This window comes from Ursus maritimus, unplaced genomic scaffold (assembly GCF_017311325.1).
Source record: "Ursus maritimus isolate PB19 unplaced genomic scaffold, ASM1731132v1 scaffold_23, whole genome shotgun sequence".
Lineage (NCBI taxonomy): Eukaryota > Metazoa > Chordata > Mammalia > Carnivora > Ursidae > Ursus > Ursus maritimus.
The window spans coordinates 40,676,351-40,690,847 of NW_024424786.1; the positions used below are offsets into that span (position 1 = coordinate 40,676,351).

Sequence of the window (14,497 nt, forward strand, 5' to 3'; positions counted from 1 at the left end):
CTTCGAAGTTACCCTGGAGACACGCTCCCGCCCGCCCCTAGCCACGGGATGCCCTAGATGTCCTTATTAGGACAAGAGACTAGAGGAGGTGGGGCCAACCCGAACGCCCGAAGGAGGCTCCTTATAAGGCAGCCTTGGGAGGGAGGCGGGAGTTCGGAGCTGGCTGGGGGCGGTGGGGGGGCCGGGTTCGTGGCTGGGCGGAGTCTGGAGGGGCGGGCCTGGAGCTGCGGTGCCCTCCTCTCCGCTCCTCGAAGGCCCCAGCTCCTCGTGACTTCCGTAAAACAGCTGTGGGAGAATGTAACTCCCCGGCGAAATCCTCGAGCCGAACTCGGCTGTAGGTGTCCTTCAACCTCGGACCCTTTTGAATAAGGGTAAACCTAAGCCTCCTTGAGGGTCTCCCCCTCCAATGAGTTACAAAAACGACTATGTGTTCTCCCTTTCGACCTCCGTCCGGACTCTTACCTCCAGTCTGCTCCCCTTAATCTAACCACGCGCCCATCTCGGACCCCTCTCCCCGCCCTGAGGCCCGGCACCTCCTATTTGTCCGCCTTCTACTCGTTCTCCGTTCCCCTCTGCCCTCCTAGCTTTGGCCTTCCCTGAATGTCCCCGACTTCGCGCCCCTCCCTCACTGCAGGATCTCCACACCCCGCTCCCCCACCCCAGCTCGGGATCATCTTTTCTTCGGAGGGTCCTTTAGCTCCTCCTACATTACCTTTATATCTTCATCCCCTATACCCCTTTCTAGATGTCCCTCCTACAAATATGCCTGCACTCATTTGTTCTCCACCCCTCCACTCCCAGCCTTTGGGCTTTTCAGAAGCCCAGTCCCTCTCCAGCATCCTCAGCAAAGGTGAGACTGAAACTGACAGCCTCAGGTTCCTCGATGTTAAGCACCACCCCCAGCCAGCCCTCCCAGCCACACGCGGGCGCTGTCGGCCTTCCTGTCCCGCACAAAGAGGACCCCGCTCTCGAATCTGGGATGGGAGGAAGGGGCGGGTCAAGGCTCTGGGGGTCTGGGTGGGGCCGGTCCAAAAGGCGGGTTTGGGCCGGGAGGGGCGAGGGGGTGAAAGGCCGTAGAGAAAGTATTCGGCACCAACCACTTAGATTAGTGCAGGGGCGGGGAGGGCATCAGGAGGCTGTTCTCTAGTTAGTACCCCGCGTGGGGGCACGTGATTGGAGAGGTCCCGCCCTCAGGCTTCCGAGCCAGGTGTTCGAATCCCGTCTCCAGAACTGGCGGCTTCCCAGTCGGGTCGGCGCGAGGCGCCAGAGGACCCGCCCTGAGGCTAATGGCAGCGCCGGTCCGCTTGGGCCGGAAACGCCCGCTGCCGGTTTGCCCCAACCCACTCTTCGTACGCTGGCTAACCGAATGGCGGGACGAGGCAGCCAGTAGGGGGCGCCGCACGCAATTCGTGTTTCAGAAGGTGGGTCCCAGCTGGCGGCGGACAGGTGCGGGCGGAGCCAGACAACGAGGCCCGCCCTGACCCAGTACGCTACCCGTGCCCCGCCAGGCGCTGCGCTCCCTCCGGCGGTACCCACTGCCTCTGCGCAGCGGCAAGGAAGCTAAGATCCTACAGCACTTCGGAGACGGGCTCTGCCGTATGCTGGATCAGCGGCTGCAGCAGCACAAAACATCAGGCGGTGAGCTCTGGAGTCAGGGTCGGTGGTCCCCTGAGCCTCCCCGAGGCGCAGCTTCCGTAACCACCTGGGATACCTTAGCTTCAGGCTCCCCACTCACGTCCAAGTTGCTGTTTGACCTCAGGCTAGTGGCTGACTTGCAGAACCTCACCCCTCTCACCTACCACATGAGCTGGCAGCGTCCCAGACCTTCCCGCCTGCTGGATTCCGTGGCATTGACTCTTTTCTGCTCCCGCAGGTGACCATGCCCCGAGTTCACCATCTGGAGAGAAGAGTCCAGCCCGGGAAGGGCCCCTTGCCAGAGTCCAGGACTCTTCCATGCCAGTGAGAAGTGGGCGAGGGGAGTTAAAAGGAAAGTGGGAGCACTAGGAGTAAGGTTTTCTGGCTTGGGGGACTTGGCAGGCCTGGGTCCAGATCTGCCATCAGTGATGCCTGGCCGTGGGCAGATGAACTACTCTGGTAGTTAGTTTTCTTCTCTGTAGATGGAGATATTGAATGATAATAGTCAGGTGAGCGTTCCATGATCAGGCTATTTAGGGGGCCAAGCCCAGTAAGTCCTGAGGATGGCTATTATTGGCTTTTCTTGCCTTACCACCTCTGTTCTGCAAGGGATGGTAGAACTGAGGCTGGGCCAGGCAGATTACACCGCTCACCCCACTCCCACCCCACAACCATCCCACTGTCTCATCCCAGTTTTACAGGTCATCCCGTCAAGCTGACCCATTTTCCAGACTGGGAAACTGAGAGGCGGCTGAGGGACTTGTTCAGAGCCATGTAGCCTGCTGAGACAGAACCCGACCCTCAGCCCTGCCAGGGATTCAGTTCACGATGGCTGATTGGTTTCCATATTCAAAGCCTCGGTGTATCTTTCAGATTCCAGCCCAGCCCAAAGCAGGAAGCTCAGGCAGCTACTGGCCTGCGCGGCACTCGGGCGCACGCGCAGTGCTGCTACTGCTCTACCGGGAGCACCTGGTGAGCTCTTGGCTGTCCTGGGAGTCAGGAGCACCCAGGCAGTGGGGCCTGAGGCTCCTGGAGGAGGCCGGCCCCAGCACTGAACCTACCTTGGTTACATTTCTGCCTTGGTTACAGAATCCTAGTGGCCACAACTTCCTAACCAAGGAGGAGCTGCTGCAGAGGTGTGCCCAGAAAGCTCCCAGGGTGAGCCCTGAGGTGGGAAAGGAGGGAGCCGAGTGGCTGTGGATCAGATCCTAAGCCCACCAGAGACTTCTCTTCTTGGGAGCAAGCAGTGGTTTGGGGCCCAGGGAGTTGGACTTGTGGTGGCACCGGGAGCTTTCTAAGGGTTTCCTCCCCTATGGACAGGTGGCCCCCGGGAGTACTCGGCCCTGGCCAGCCCTCCGGTCCCTCCTCTACAGAAACCTGGTTCTCAGGACACATCGGCCAGCCAGGTGGGGTCAACTACAGGGGGAGGCAGGAGGTGTGTGTAGGGGGGGAAGAAAGTGCATGATGTTCTGTGGGGGGCCCTATAATCACCCAGCAAATTGCAGGTCTCGTGCTGTTGACATGGGTGTGGGAAGGGAGGCCTTACTCCCGGGAGCCCATACCGTCAGAGTACCAAGAGGATCTGAGAGACCAAGCAGTAGGTAGTGGGGAGGAGAGGGTCCACAGGTCACTGGAAGAGCAGAACGGCCTTTGCTGAGGACACAGCATTTGGACACGTCTTAGAATTGAGCGGGGAGAGACGCAGGAGCAACAGTCCAGAGAGGAGGGAAAGGTGCTCTGAGATGTGCTTGTTGCAGACTGAGAAACGTCCCTGGGCAGGTCCAAAGGAGGCTGATCTGAGGAACGAGAACACAGCCTGGGGGTGACTTGTTTGTGCAGGGGTCGCCAAGGCTGGTGAGACCCGCCGAGCTGGGGGCAGGCAGGAGAGCCTGCCAGGTGTGAGTGAAAAAGGGAGATCTGTGTTCATCTACCAGGTACTCCCTGACTCCGGAGGGCCTGGAGCTGGCCCAGAAGCTTGCTGAGTCAGAGGGCCTGAGCTCACTGAATGTGGACATCGGGCCAGAGGAGCCCCCTGGAGAGGAGCCAGAAGTGCCAGGAGCAGCTGCTGCTGAGCTGTGAGGAGGAGGGGGGAGGGGAACAACAGGGGAGCAAGAGGGGTCCCAGAAATGAGGCCAAACATCTATAGCTGAGCTGCCCCACCCACTGTGGTTTGCCGGGGGTGGGGGAATGCCTGGCACTTGTGTTCCGGCCTCAGACACACCAACACCCCCCCCGCCCCCCGTAGTGGCGCCAGCGAAGGGAGTGACCAGCAGCCACCGCTGGAGCTCGGGCCTGGAGAGTACAGGGTGCTGTTGTGTGTGGACATTGGTGAAGCCAAGGGGTAAGGGGGGGGGGGGGGGGAAGCAAAGGAGAGGATTCTGGGGTGGTGGCAAGGGGCCTGCCCTGATCTGGGCCTCCTGTCTCAACTCCAGGGCGGGGCACAGGCCAGGGCTGCTCCTTGAGCTCCAGCGGCTGCATGTGACCCACACGGTGCGCAAACTGCATGTCGGGGACTTCGTGTGGGTGGCTCAGGAGACCAGGCCCAGGGACCCAGGTGAGGGGTATGGGCACAAGGGCGGCTATCAGAGGCTGGGCCTGGTGGGGGGGGAATGCAAGCCAATCGGACCTTTCTTGGCCTCCTGGCAGCAAGACCTGGGGAGCTCGTCCTGGACCATGTCGTGGAGCGCAAGCGGCTGGACGACCTGTGTAGCAGCATCATAGATGGCCGCTTCCACGAGCAGAAGGTTCCTAGACTGGCCTCGCCGTGCTCCCCGTTCCCTGTCTGCCCTAGGGCCCCTCTGCAGCCCAGGGGTGTCCGGGGCACTTTGGGCTGGCCTCAAGGCAGAGCTCCCATAGCCACGCCCCCATGAGAGCTGCCCCCGGGCAGCCCCAGATCAGAGCCCTCGGGCCCCTGCAGGTGCCCAGTAGACGCGCAGGGTGACTGGGCTGGGTTGAGGAGCATGTTCCAGACTCCTTGAGTGGCCAGGCCCTGCAGTCCAGGCTAAACAAGACCCAGACCTCAGTCTAGGCACTGGCTTCTGGGCTGACCGCATAGTCAGAGACCACGTGTAGGCCAAGAGAGGTTTGAAGAGCGGACATCATTCAGAAATGGTGGAAGGCTTTTCCGGGCAAAGGTGACAGCGTGAGCAAGGGGGAGGTCCTCTGAGACAGGCAGAGAAGCGAGGGAGGACCCGTGACGATTTCGAGGGTGACATGACGGACAGCTGGCACCTGCCCCTCTGTCTCCCCAGTTCCGGCTGAAGCGCTGCGGCCTGGGCCACCGCGTGTACCTGGTGGAGGAGCACGGCTCAGCGGACCGCCTCAGCCTTCCTGAGAGCACGCTGCTGCAGGCTGTCACCAACACTCAGGTGAGCCAGGGGGGCCAGGCCAGCCTGGCAGGGACCCCGCAGTCCGCGGCTCCAGCCAGGAGTCCCCTTCCTCGCTTGGGTGGGTTCTTCTTCCCCAGGTCATCGATGGCTTCTTCGTGAAGCGCACGGCGGACATTAAGGAGTCGGCTGCCTACCTGGCCCTCTTGACGCGGGGCCTGCAGAGACTCTACCAGGTGAGGGGGTGCACGTGTCCTCGGGCCCCGTGCTCCCCGGGGAAGTGGAGTGAGCCAGATCCCTGTTCTTCAGGCTGGCCCACGGAGGCCTAGGACTGGGCAAGGACTGGCTGGGCGTGGTCCCCTAGAGCTCTGTCCTGGCCTCAGTTCCCTCTTTCCTCAGGGCCATACGCTCAGCAGTCGCCCCTGGGGAGCCTCAGGTGACCCAGAATCAAGGCCAGGGTCCTCCCCAAATCCTCTCTGCTCACTCCTCACCTTCAACGACTTCAACGCAGGGGCCATCAAGAACAAGGTACTGTCTCCACCCAGTCTTCCTCACGGGGCCCGCCCCGGCCCCCTCCTGACCAGCCCTCCCCCATCCCAGGCGCAGTCCGTGAGGGAGGTGTTCGCTCGGCAGCTGATGCAGGTGCGCGGAGTGAGTGGGGAGAAGGCAGCAGCCATCGTGGACCAGTACAGCACCCCTGCCAGGTAGGCCCCCCCAGAGCTCCTCGGGGGCCCTCTGCCCCTGCCCTACCTGCGTGGAATTGAGCTCTAGCCATGCTTTGTGGAGGGGTCCGGCTCTGCGAGGGCTGGACATACCCAGAGATGGACGGACCCGACTGCGCTCACAGAGGTCCGATGGTAAGGCAGACAGGGCCAGCTAGGACCAGACGGGATCTCAGCCACTAGGGGAGCCCACAGGAGGGAGGGAGACCTTCCACCCAGTGTAGCAGAGAAGGCTTCCGGAGGAGGGGGTTGGGCCAGGAAGACAGGGCCAAGAATGGCCATACCTGGAGAACATTTGCAGCCGCATGAAGGGAGAGCGAGCTGGATGGAATAGGGCCTTGAATGCTGGGCTCAGGGAGTGCAGCAGCGGTCCCGAGTCCTCCACCCCTTGCTGGCCCCTTCTGCTTGTCTCCCATGATAGTGGCCTAGCCACCCAGAGTGGGCCAGCTGTCCTGCTTTTGTCAAGCTTTAGAAACTCAAACACCCCAATCCACCCCCCCAGCCTACTGGCCGCCTATGACGCCTGTGCCACCCCCAAGGAACAGGAGATGCTGCTGAGCACCGTCAAGTGTGGCCAACTGCAGAGGTGACGGCAAGGAAAAGAGCCCAGAGGGAGTGGCTGGGACTGGGGTGCTCTGTCCCACGCCTGACACTCACCTGCCTCTCTCTTTGTGCAGGAATCTGGGGCCCGCTCTGAGCAAGACCTTGTCCCAGCTCTATTGCTGCTCCGGCCCCCTGACCTGAGCTATGCCGTGAGGCTGACTGTACCCCCCGCCCCCCTTCACAGGCTAGCCAGCGTTTTACTCTGAATCTGTTGGGCTACAATAAAAATAAAAGTATTTGCAGCTTTATGTATTATGGAGATGGTGCCAGGCCCCGGCGGCCTTGTGAAGTGTCCAGACAGGAACTGGGGAGACCAGCAGGTCCGGTGGTTTTTAAACTGAGCTCCTCGGGACCCTGGGGTTCCCCGGGGAAGCATCGAGACCACCAGGGAGATGGCGTCAGTGAGGCGCTGCAACTTTGAATCTAGTTTATGTCATCAGAGTTCCCTGATGACATAACATTTCCTTCGATAACAGGTTCTGTGTTTTGGAAAAGAAATGTGTGGAAAGCACTCATAGTCTAATTGCCTCGTTTTATGGATTGGAAAACTGAGGCCCGGGAAGCTGCCAGGGTTTAGCCAAATCGATAGTCTGAGGCCAAGCGGGGATTGAAACCCAAGGCCTCCATTGTCTACAGTGGGGCTTCCCAGGTCCCCTGCAACCAGTCAAACCCCAGTTCCTGGGCTGGGTCCTGGAGTCTGCAGCCTTATTACCTCCTTCCTTTTCAGAGTGATTCTGATGTGCGTGGTGCGTGGACCAATCCGTGCCTTGGGGATGCAGTTCGCAGCTCCTGTCTCTGGGGCCCCCTGAGCCTGAACGGAGACACCCCCGCTTTGGGTGATTGGCCCGCCTCCCACAGCCTGACCCCTTCCACAGTCCAGGGTTCACTACAGTGTGAGCCACCCACCTCAGCCGCCAGGACTCCTTCTTTCTCCCTTTATTGCCTTTCTCTTTCTCCTCTTCACAACAGCATCTGCCCGCGCAGCCAAGCAGTCATCCTTGAGCCCCAGGCTCTTGGGCTGCAGGAAGCCTCTCCCTCCCTGAGGGCTCCCACCCGCTCCTCAGAAAGTGTAAGCCCCCACGAAGACGGTGAGTCTCAGTACAGAACTGGCCCGGTAGCTCATGAGGGAGTTCATGGTGACCATCTCGAGGTCCAGCACGTACTCCCGGGGGCCCGTCACAGGCCGGGCGAGGACCAGCATGGCGCTGACATTGTTGATCTGCTGCAGGGCACAGTGGAGGGGGGGACATGTAGATTGCGTCAAGCTACATGCCAAGACCCTGCCCCGGCATCCCCTCCCTGTCCCGTATCATGAACCCACAAGCAGTTGGCTGTGAAGTCGAGAGCCCGCCAGGCTGTGACCTCAGGCTCTCATCCGGCTCTGTGATACCGTTGACATCTTGACTGGTGCACCCAGGCTCCTGCCCTCAGAAATCTCCCTCTGGAGTTCTTCCCACCCTTCCCGTCTAGTTCTTTTGTCTAACCGGGGTCAACTGATGATTCAAGGCCAGGTGGGAGACTCTGGGGAGTGGTGGGGCCTTTGGTGACCCAGAGCAGGCCGACTTCCCTTCAGAGCATCCGATTTCAGAAAGAGAAAACAAGGACTGATATCAGATAAACCCTTGGACCCCTCTCATTGTGAGTCACGCCTGGGCCCCTCCTTCCTAATAACTCCACCAGCAGAGAGCTGGATTCTTGGGCCCCAGGCCCCCACACCAACCCCTGCTGCCTCTCTTCAAGGCCCAGCTCCATCTGCTTCCCTTCCCCAGACTCTGCTGTGTCTGTTACCTGGGCAGGCCTCTCATGCCAGTGCCTTGTTCTAAAGGTGAAGAAACCGAGGCCACATACGGAAACCAGTGCAGGGACTCAAACCCCAGTGTCCAAGTGCCTCGTGAGAATTGCATTTAACGACGGGTAGTTTGTACCCAGGGAATTTAGAATACCCCTACCTTTCTACAGAAATTCCACCTCCCGGGGGGCGGGGCTTTGAGAGAAGAGGCGGGACATGGTGGTAAAGCCGAGTCTCCCACTTAAGGTTTCCTGGAATTCAATTTTGGATTAGGCATGTCAGTTGAGGGGTGCAATTAGGGGAAAGCCTTACCCTAATGTAGAAGTCCCCCTGCGAGTTTCCCGCGCGGATCTGAAAGGCATTGTAGGCGCCCGGGTAGACGGAGGTCGCTTGGATCTGGAACACATCCGCGGGCACACTCCGCTCCGAGGTGATACTCATGTAGCGGTGCACGATGGACGAAGGCTGCTCCCGGCACAGGGGGTTGGAGGCCGGACAGAGGCAGCGACTAGAGACCCCGAAATGGGGACACACATGAGGTCCTGGCCCATACCCCAAATTTGGCCCCTCCCCTAAAAATAGAGATCCCCAATGGATCCTCCCACTCCTGCTAGAACGATTCGCATGGTTTAGTCATGAAGGACTACAATTCCCATAGGCCCTCGAGGCTCTAGCCTGCCCCAATGGCAGGCCGTCAGCCGCAGAGCCCTCTGGGAGTTGCAGTTTCTGCAGGGCGGTCCGGCGTCGCGACGACTCACTTGTCAGACACCTGGACGTAGGGCTCCACGCAGCGGTTGGTGTCCACGCAGCGGTAGCCCCCGTGGAAGTTGACACAGGTTTGGGCCTCAGAGCACTGGTGCGCGCCCGACTCACACTCATCAATGTCTGTGTCAGGGGAAAGGGGCTGGAACCCAGACATCAGGCCACCAGCCCCTGATACCACCCTCCCCGCCCCACCGGGGCCACCTGTACCTTGGCAGAGGCGCGTGGCCAGCAGCTGGTAGCCCTGCGGGCAGTGGCAGGAGAAGCGGCCAGGCTCGTTGACACAGCGGTACTGGCAGAGGTAACTGGAGTAGCTGCACTCATCAATATCTGAGGGAGAGTGTGGACGAGGGCTCTGGACCAGGGGCAATCCTCTCAGTTCAGTCCCACAAAGGTTTACAGAGAGAGCCCGGCCGTATGTTAGGCTCAGTATGGAAAGACAGGCGGGCGAGACAAACCCTGCAAAGCTCAGTAAGGGGACAGAGAATTCAAAGAACGGTCTGCCCAGACTGCCCAGCTCCCAGCCCTCTCTGCCCCAGCACGGCAAGACAATACCAAATGGAAGCACTGTGAATCTAGAGGCTTGGTTTTTAAGTTCTGACCGAGTCTGGGGCACCTCAATGTCCCTGTCAGTAAAATGAATGGGTTAGACTAGACGAGCCTTGAGGGCCCAACCTGTTACGGTTTTCAGTAACTTGCCCAATTCTTGCATCCCACAACCAGCCTAAGCTTACAGTCTCCTCCTGCCAACCGCGAGCTCACAGGTTCCTGCTCTGGTTACCCTCATGCTGCCTAGCACCGAGCCAGGTACTAATGGGGCCGTACAGCAGCGAAGCATAACATAAACAGGGTACCTGGCCAGCTGACAAGGAGTGAGAAGTCCAAAGTGGAACCCTGGTGCCACCTCACCCTAGCTGTATGGCCTTGGGCAAGTCACTTAACCTCTCTTCGTTGAAGGACTTCACGCTTACTTTTTTTTTTTTTTTTTTTAACAATCTTCCCCCAAACACCTCGAGGGAGACATTACCGTCCTTGTTTTGCAGAGGAAAGAAAAATTCATACTTTCATCATAAGATTGCTGGCTGGATTAAACGAGGCCAAGTATGTAAGGGAAAAGCACTGCATAGGGAAGTTTCTCAAAAACAGTAGTTCGCTTTTAAAATGTTTGGCTTGGGACTTGATGAAGCCTGTCTTGTTATTGTCCTGCTTCGTCCTCAAGACAACCCATTTTACAGAAGAAGAAATGGGCTCGAAAGAGTGGTGGGCCCTAGCAGGATTTGAAAGCAGGTCCACCTCACTCCCAAAGAGGGGAGCACTCACATCCTTGTCAGTCTCCCCACTGAGCTTCAGTGCTCCCTACTGCTCCTCTCCATGCTTCCCCCGCCCCCCCGCCCGCCCAGGCTGGGAGGTCTGCTGGGCAGGTCTGCAGGTGCCCTACAACCAGCCAGGGGTGGAATACAGAGGAGGCAGGACGGTGCAGAATGGATGGGACATGGAGGCATCAAATGGAGGAGTGTGGCAGGACACACAGCATGACACAGGGCCTGGGGGACCCATGGAGGAGCCCAGGGGAGAGGGGGAGCTCTCACCATTGCAGGAGAAGCCATCCCGATGAAGCTCATAGCCCTGGTGGCAGCGACACAGGAAGGTCCCATAGGAGTTGAAGCAGCGCTGCTCACATGGAGCCCCCATGTCACATTCGTTCACGTCTGGGGGTTCAGGGGAAAAAACAGGAGGCATGAAAGCCAAGGAGCCACCCAGAGCACCCACTTTCCCTAGGCTGGTCAAAAAGAGAGCTCCGGCGCCCCACACCGCCCTGCCTGGGACCCAGGAGCCTGGCCTAGCCCAGCCTCACCTACACAGGAGCGGTTGTTCGGCCCCAGCTGGAAGCCCGGCTCGCACTGGCAGCGAAAGGAGCCGGGGAGGTTGACGCAGCGGTGCTGGCAGTACCGGTAGCGGCACTCGTCTATATCTGGGAGGGAGGCGGGGGCAGAGGGAGCAGACGGCATGGGTCAGCTGGGACTCATGGCCTCCCCACCCATAGTCTCACCTGGGTCTGGGGTGGCTGAGTTGGGCCAGGTCAGCCAGGACTCACACATAGACCCTCACAGTCCTGGGACCGGTGACAGGAAGGCAGAGGTGGCAGGGGACGAGGGCCGACCCTGACAGTGGGCTGGTATGGGGGTCAGGTGCTAAGGTGAGAGCCAGGCCAAGGGCACGGAGCAGGGACTAGAGAGGCTCTTCCCCGGACTCACCCACACATTCAGGCCCAATCTTGCGGTAGCCGTCAGGGCAGGTGCACTGGTAAGAGCCGGGCAGGTTATGGCAATCCTGGCTGGGGCGGCAGTCATGCAAGGCCTGGGCACACTCGTCCACGTCTGCAGGAGACACCACTCAGCCCCCGCCTGAGGGCCCATGCACTACCCAACGTGACAGACACCTCCGCACGGGAGGACACAGGTCACGTGCGTGGATAATTGGTACTCGCAAGAAAGAAGCACATGGATTAGACCCTCCCGACAGCACAAATAACAGTCCATCAGCCTGGGACTGGGAGCCAACAGGAGAGGCACCCCTAACCTGCGAGATCCCATGCTAGAAGTGCATAGGAGATAAGGCCCTGCCCAGACTCCCAGGAACGCTGATTCCAGGGCCTTCCTCCAAGGCCCATGGCCCCCAGGGGTGGGGTTCAGATCAGGAAGAGGGTAGGGAGCAGAAGCTGAGAGGCAGAGCTCTGGCAGTGGGTCTCCAGCAATTGAGAAGGGGTTCCAGATGCGGGCTGGAGCAGTGGGACAGGAGCCGGGAGCAGTGGGACAGGAGCCGGGACCACCTGCGGCAGGCCCCACACAAAGTGAGGAACCGGATGGCAATCCCAGTAGCCTTGAGGAGCCTTTTGGGCAAGGGAGAAACTGAGGTCTGAGTTTTTAAGACGCAATGATAGGTGCCTGGGAGGAGGACTGAAAGCCCTGGTGCTAAGGGGACCCTCACTCACCCACACAGCGCTCTTGCTCGTCAGGTTCATAGCCTGGTAGGCAAGGGTTGGGGTGTTCAGCGGGGGGCACTGGTGGTGGCGGTCCCTCGCCATGCAGGTCATTGATGACGGCAGCTGAGCGGGGCAGGCACAAGTAGCCCCCATAGTGGTTGATGCATTTCATCTCCCCCTTGCAGGCCTCGGGGATGGTCAGGCACTCGTTGACATCTGCAAAAAGGGGCCTGCTGGGCACAGCCAGTCTCCTGGGCTGGCTGTGAGGTGGGTGGCAGGCAAGAGCCCAGCTCGACCTTCTATAAGCTGTGTGACCCAGGCAAGGCCTTCTCTCTCTACTCAACAAGCCAAGGTTGCCTGCCCAGGACCCCCTCCTAAGGCCTGCCAGGGCTGATGGTGGGGCAGGGTGACTGTTCCCATAGTCACCCCCATACTCTTGTCCCCTCTTGGGGGACCCTCCCCAAAGCCCTCCCCAAAGCCCTGGCCCTGGCTCAGCCCAAGAGTGACGTGCAGGTAAGGACTCCTCACCCCCACCCCACAGACACTGCGCTCCCAGGACATGATGGGACAAAGCTTGATAGGGGAGTGGTTAGAGGTATCCAAGACCCAGCTCCTCTGGGCAGTGCCCTGTTGCTCTTCGGGCTACTGAGGGGTGGGGGCAGGGTGCCCTGGGTTTCTCTGAGAGGGAGGGGCCTGCATGGCTTCTCCACCCCTAGCTGAGCAAGCCCCCAGAGAATCAGAGCTGGCTTCTGCCAAGCCAAGCTGGGCAGAGGACAGGTCATCTGGCTCCCCGATGCTGCTCTTGGAGCTAAGGTGACAATCCCTTTCCCCATTCCTGGGGGTGGGTCAGTCACCCCGGTGGCACACTCACCCCGGCAGTGCTGGCTGTCAGGGTCCCACTCATAGCCATCTGTGCATTCCTACAAAGGGACCACAGATGACCAGTAGTCATCCCCAGTCCCCTTCAAATGACCAGGCCAAGATCAGGGCCTGAGCCTGGCCACCCTCCCAGCCTGCTCCAAACAATGGCCCCCAGCTGCTTCACCAACCAAGGGAGGGGAGAATCTTCCCCAGCAGCAGCCACCCCAGGATCCTGGTCTCTGTGTCCCTACCCAGCCCATCCCAGGCCAGTGGCCCCACTGTCCCCACCGTGTAGCTGTCGGGCTCCTCCGAATCCTGGGGAGACGCTGCCCCCAAAAGCAGCAGCAGCAGCGCCCAGAGCAGTAGAGACCCGGGGAGGCAGGAGGCGAAGGGGAGCATCCTGGGGCTGGGAGGTGGTGGCGGTGGAGGGGTGGTGGGGGGAGGGGGGTCAGGGCGCTTCTGCCACGCACCCCCCATTCCCCGAACCAGGACTCAGAACCCTGGCCCCAGCCGCCTCCCGCTCGGGACTGGGCTTGGGGCCCCGGAGCTTCCCAGGGCCGAGGGCCCACTCCTCCCGCAGGCCAGGGTTCGGGGCCCAGCCGTCCGGGGCCGCCCCGCCCCCGCCCGGTCCCCCAGTGGCGCGGGCCGAGAAGCGCGGGCCTCTCGGCTCTGCGCTGACGCCGACTCGGCCGAGACTCAGGCTCGCGCCCTCCCCCCACGGACGGCCACTCACTTGAGCCCGCGACGCCCCCGCGGCCCGCGTCTCCGGCGGCTTGGCTGGTTGGGGCAGTGCCTGCGGGCAGACGGACGGGCGGACGGCGCAGCTCCCTGGACGCGCGGCCCCAGGAAGCGCCCCCCGCCCGCCCGCCCGCCGCGGCGCGGCCCACCCCGGCGCCTCCGCCCGCCCCTCGGCGGATTCCTGAGCCCGCGCCAGGGGGAGGGACCCCGACCCCCCGCTTCTCCGCCCCCGGCCAGCCGCAGGCCCCCACCCGGTCCCCCGCGGCGCTGCCCGGAGCCGCCTCCCGGCGCAGGGCCAGGGTCCCCCTAGCTCCCCATCCTGGGGGCATGGCCTTGATGCCAGGCCCCTCAGACTCACCCGGGAGCCCCTAGGCCCTCACTTTGCGCACCCCAGAATGTCATCCTGCGCACCTGGACCCTACCTAATCTGGGCTCCTAGAAGTCCACCCTGTGCACCCACATCTTAATGCCGGGGCCTCCACACCCTGCGCTTCCCAGAATGTCATCCTGGGCACCTGGACCCCACCTAATCCTGGGGCTTCCAGACCCTCGCTCTACGCCCTCCAGAATTTTGTTCTGTGCCCCCGGACGGTCACTCTGAGAATACCAGAATTGCATTCAGGGTCCCTAGACCCTCGCCCGAGGACAAGACGCTCCCGGGCCCAGAAATGTTCATCTCTGTCCCTTCTCTTCTCCATCCCTAAGGCTGTCAGCCAGGTGGTCCCTTCACTCGAGGACGGCCTCCTGCCAACATTCGGTCCGCGGAACTACAACAGTTTGGGAACGGGGTCCGCATTGCTTTTTGGCCCAGAATGAATGGAAGCCCCTGAGAAGGCAGGCAGGGCTGAACTTGCGCGTACAGGACGCCAGGGTCCGGTGCCAGTGCCTTACCCACCCTCCTTCCAAACGGGTCCCCACCCCCACGCCCCCAACTTCGGGGTTTTTGCCTTCTTTCTCAAGCAGAGGGCGCGCCTTTTGGGGCGGAGTTTGGGCGGAGTTGGCTCCCAGGAAGGGGCGGGGTCTCCTCCTGCCCACGTCTCAGGGCGGGGCCAGACGGGAAAGGGCCGCGTGTCCTGGG

General features: G+C 61.0%; 2 protein-coding genes across 4 annotated transcripts in view; one reads left to right on the forward strand and one right to left on the reverse strand.

Moving 5' to 3' along the window:
• MUS81 (MUS81 structure-specific endonuclease subunit) overlaps positions 1-6,534 on the forward strand; it is a 6,647-nt gene extending 113 nt beyond the window's left edge. The window contains exons 2-17 of one of the 2 annotated variants that reach the window (XM_040639433.1): positions 1,229-1,421; positions 1,509-1,638; positions 1,874-1,959; positions 2,509-2,607; positions 2,725-2,793; positions 2,956-3,041; positions 3,570-3,710; positions 3,881-3,976; positions 4,068-4,189; positions 4,282-4,379; positions 4,887-5,003; positions 5,102-5,197; positions 5,361-5,489; positions 5,562-5,665; positions 6,186-6,269; positions 6,361-6,534. In XM_040639433.1, coding sequence (XP_040495367.1) covers positions 1,287-1,421; positions 1,509-1,638; positions 1,874-1,959; positions 2,509-2,607; positions 2,725-2,793; positions 2,956-3,041; positions 3,570-3,710; positions 3,881-3,976; positions 4,068-4,189; positions 4,282-4,379; positions 4,887-5,003; positions 5,102-5,197; positions 5,361-5,489; positions 5,562-5,665; positions 6,186-6,269; positions 6,361-6,427 — 1,659 coding nt within the window. In that variant the 5' untranslated portion in view covers positions 1,229-1,286 and the 3' untranslated portion in view covers positions 6,428-6,534. Of the gene's footprint in view, positions 1-1,028; positions 1,422-1,508; positions 1,639-1,873; positions 1,960-2,508; positions 2,608-2,724; positions 2,794-2,955; positions 3,042-3,569; positions 3,711-3,880; positions 3,977-4,067; positions 4,190-4,281; positions 4,380-4,886; positions 5,004-5,101; positions 5,198-5,360; positions 5,490-5,561; positions 5,666-6,185; positions 6,270-6,360 lie in introns of those variants that run through there. The other variant, XM_040639434.1, reaches the window with a different exon arrangement.
• A 673-nt stretch (positions 6,535-7,207) lies between these two features.
• Positions 7,208-13,541, reverse strand: EFEMP2 (EGF containing fibulin extracellular matrix protein 2). 2 transcript variants are annotated; one of them, XM_040639435.1, is made up of 11 exons: positions 13,415-13,541; positions 12,970-13,087; positions 12,692-12,740; positions 11,830-12,036; positions 11,093-11,215; positions 10,693-10,809; positions 10,427-10,546; positions 9,048-9,167; positions 8,834-8,960; positions 8,388-8,583; positions 7,208-7,508 (listed from the first exon to the last, which is right to left on the reverse strand). In XM_040639435.1, exons 2-11 carry the CDS (start codon positions 13,078-13,080, stop codon positions 7,347-7,349), a joined length of 1,332 nt encoding a protein of 443 aa, XP_040495369.1. In that variant the 5' UTR covers positions 13,081-13,087; positions 13,415-13,541; the 3' UTR covers positions 7,208-7,346. The 2 variants fall into 2 exon arrangements, with proteins under 2 accessions (XP_040495369.1, XP_040495370.1); XM_040639436.1 differs by having other exon boundaries at positions 7,208-7,505; positions 13,415-13,431.
• Between the last annotated feature and the right edge of the window lie 956 nt (positions 13,542-14,497).

Bases quoted from the DNA above. Each gene is read 5' to 3' on its own strand.
- EFEMP2 (XM_040639435.1), bottom strand. From the start codon at position 13,080: ATGCTCCCCTTCGCCTCCTGCCTCCCCGGGTCTCTACTGCTCTGGGCG. The intron at 8,961-9,047 runs GTACAGGTGGCC...CCCCTGACACAG, and splicing joins GGCCACGCGCCTCTGCCAAG to ACATTGATGAGTGTGAGTCG. The intron at 7,509-8,387 runs GTAAGGCTTTCC...TGTGCCCTGCAG, and splicing joins AGGGGGACTTCTACATTAGG to CAGATCAACAATGTCAGCGC.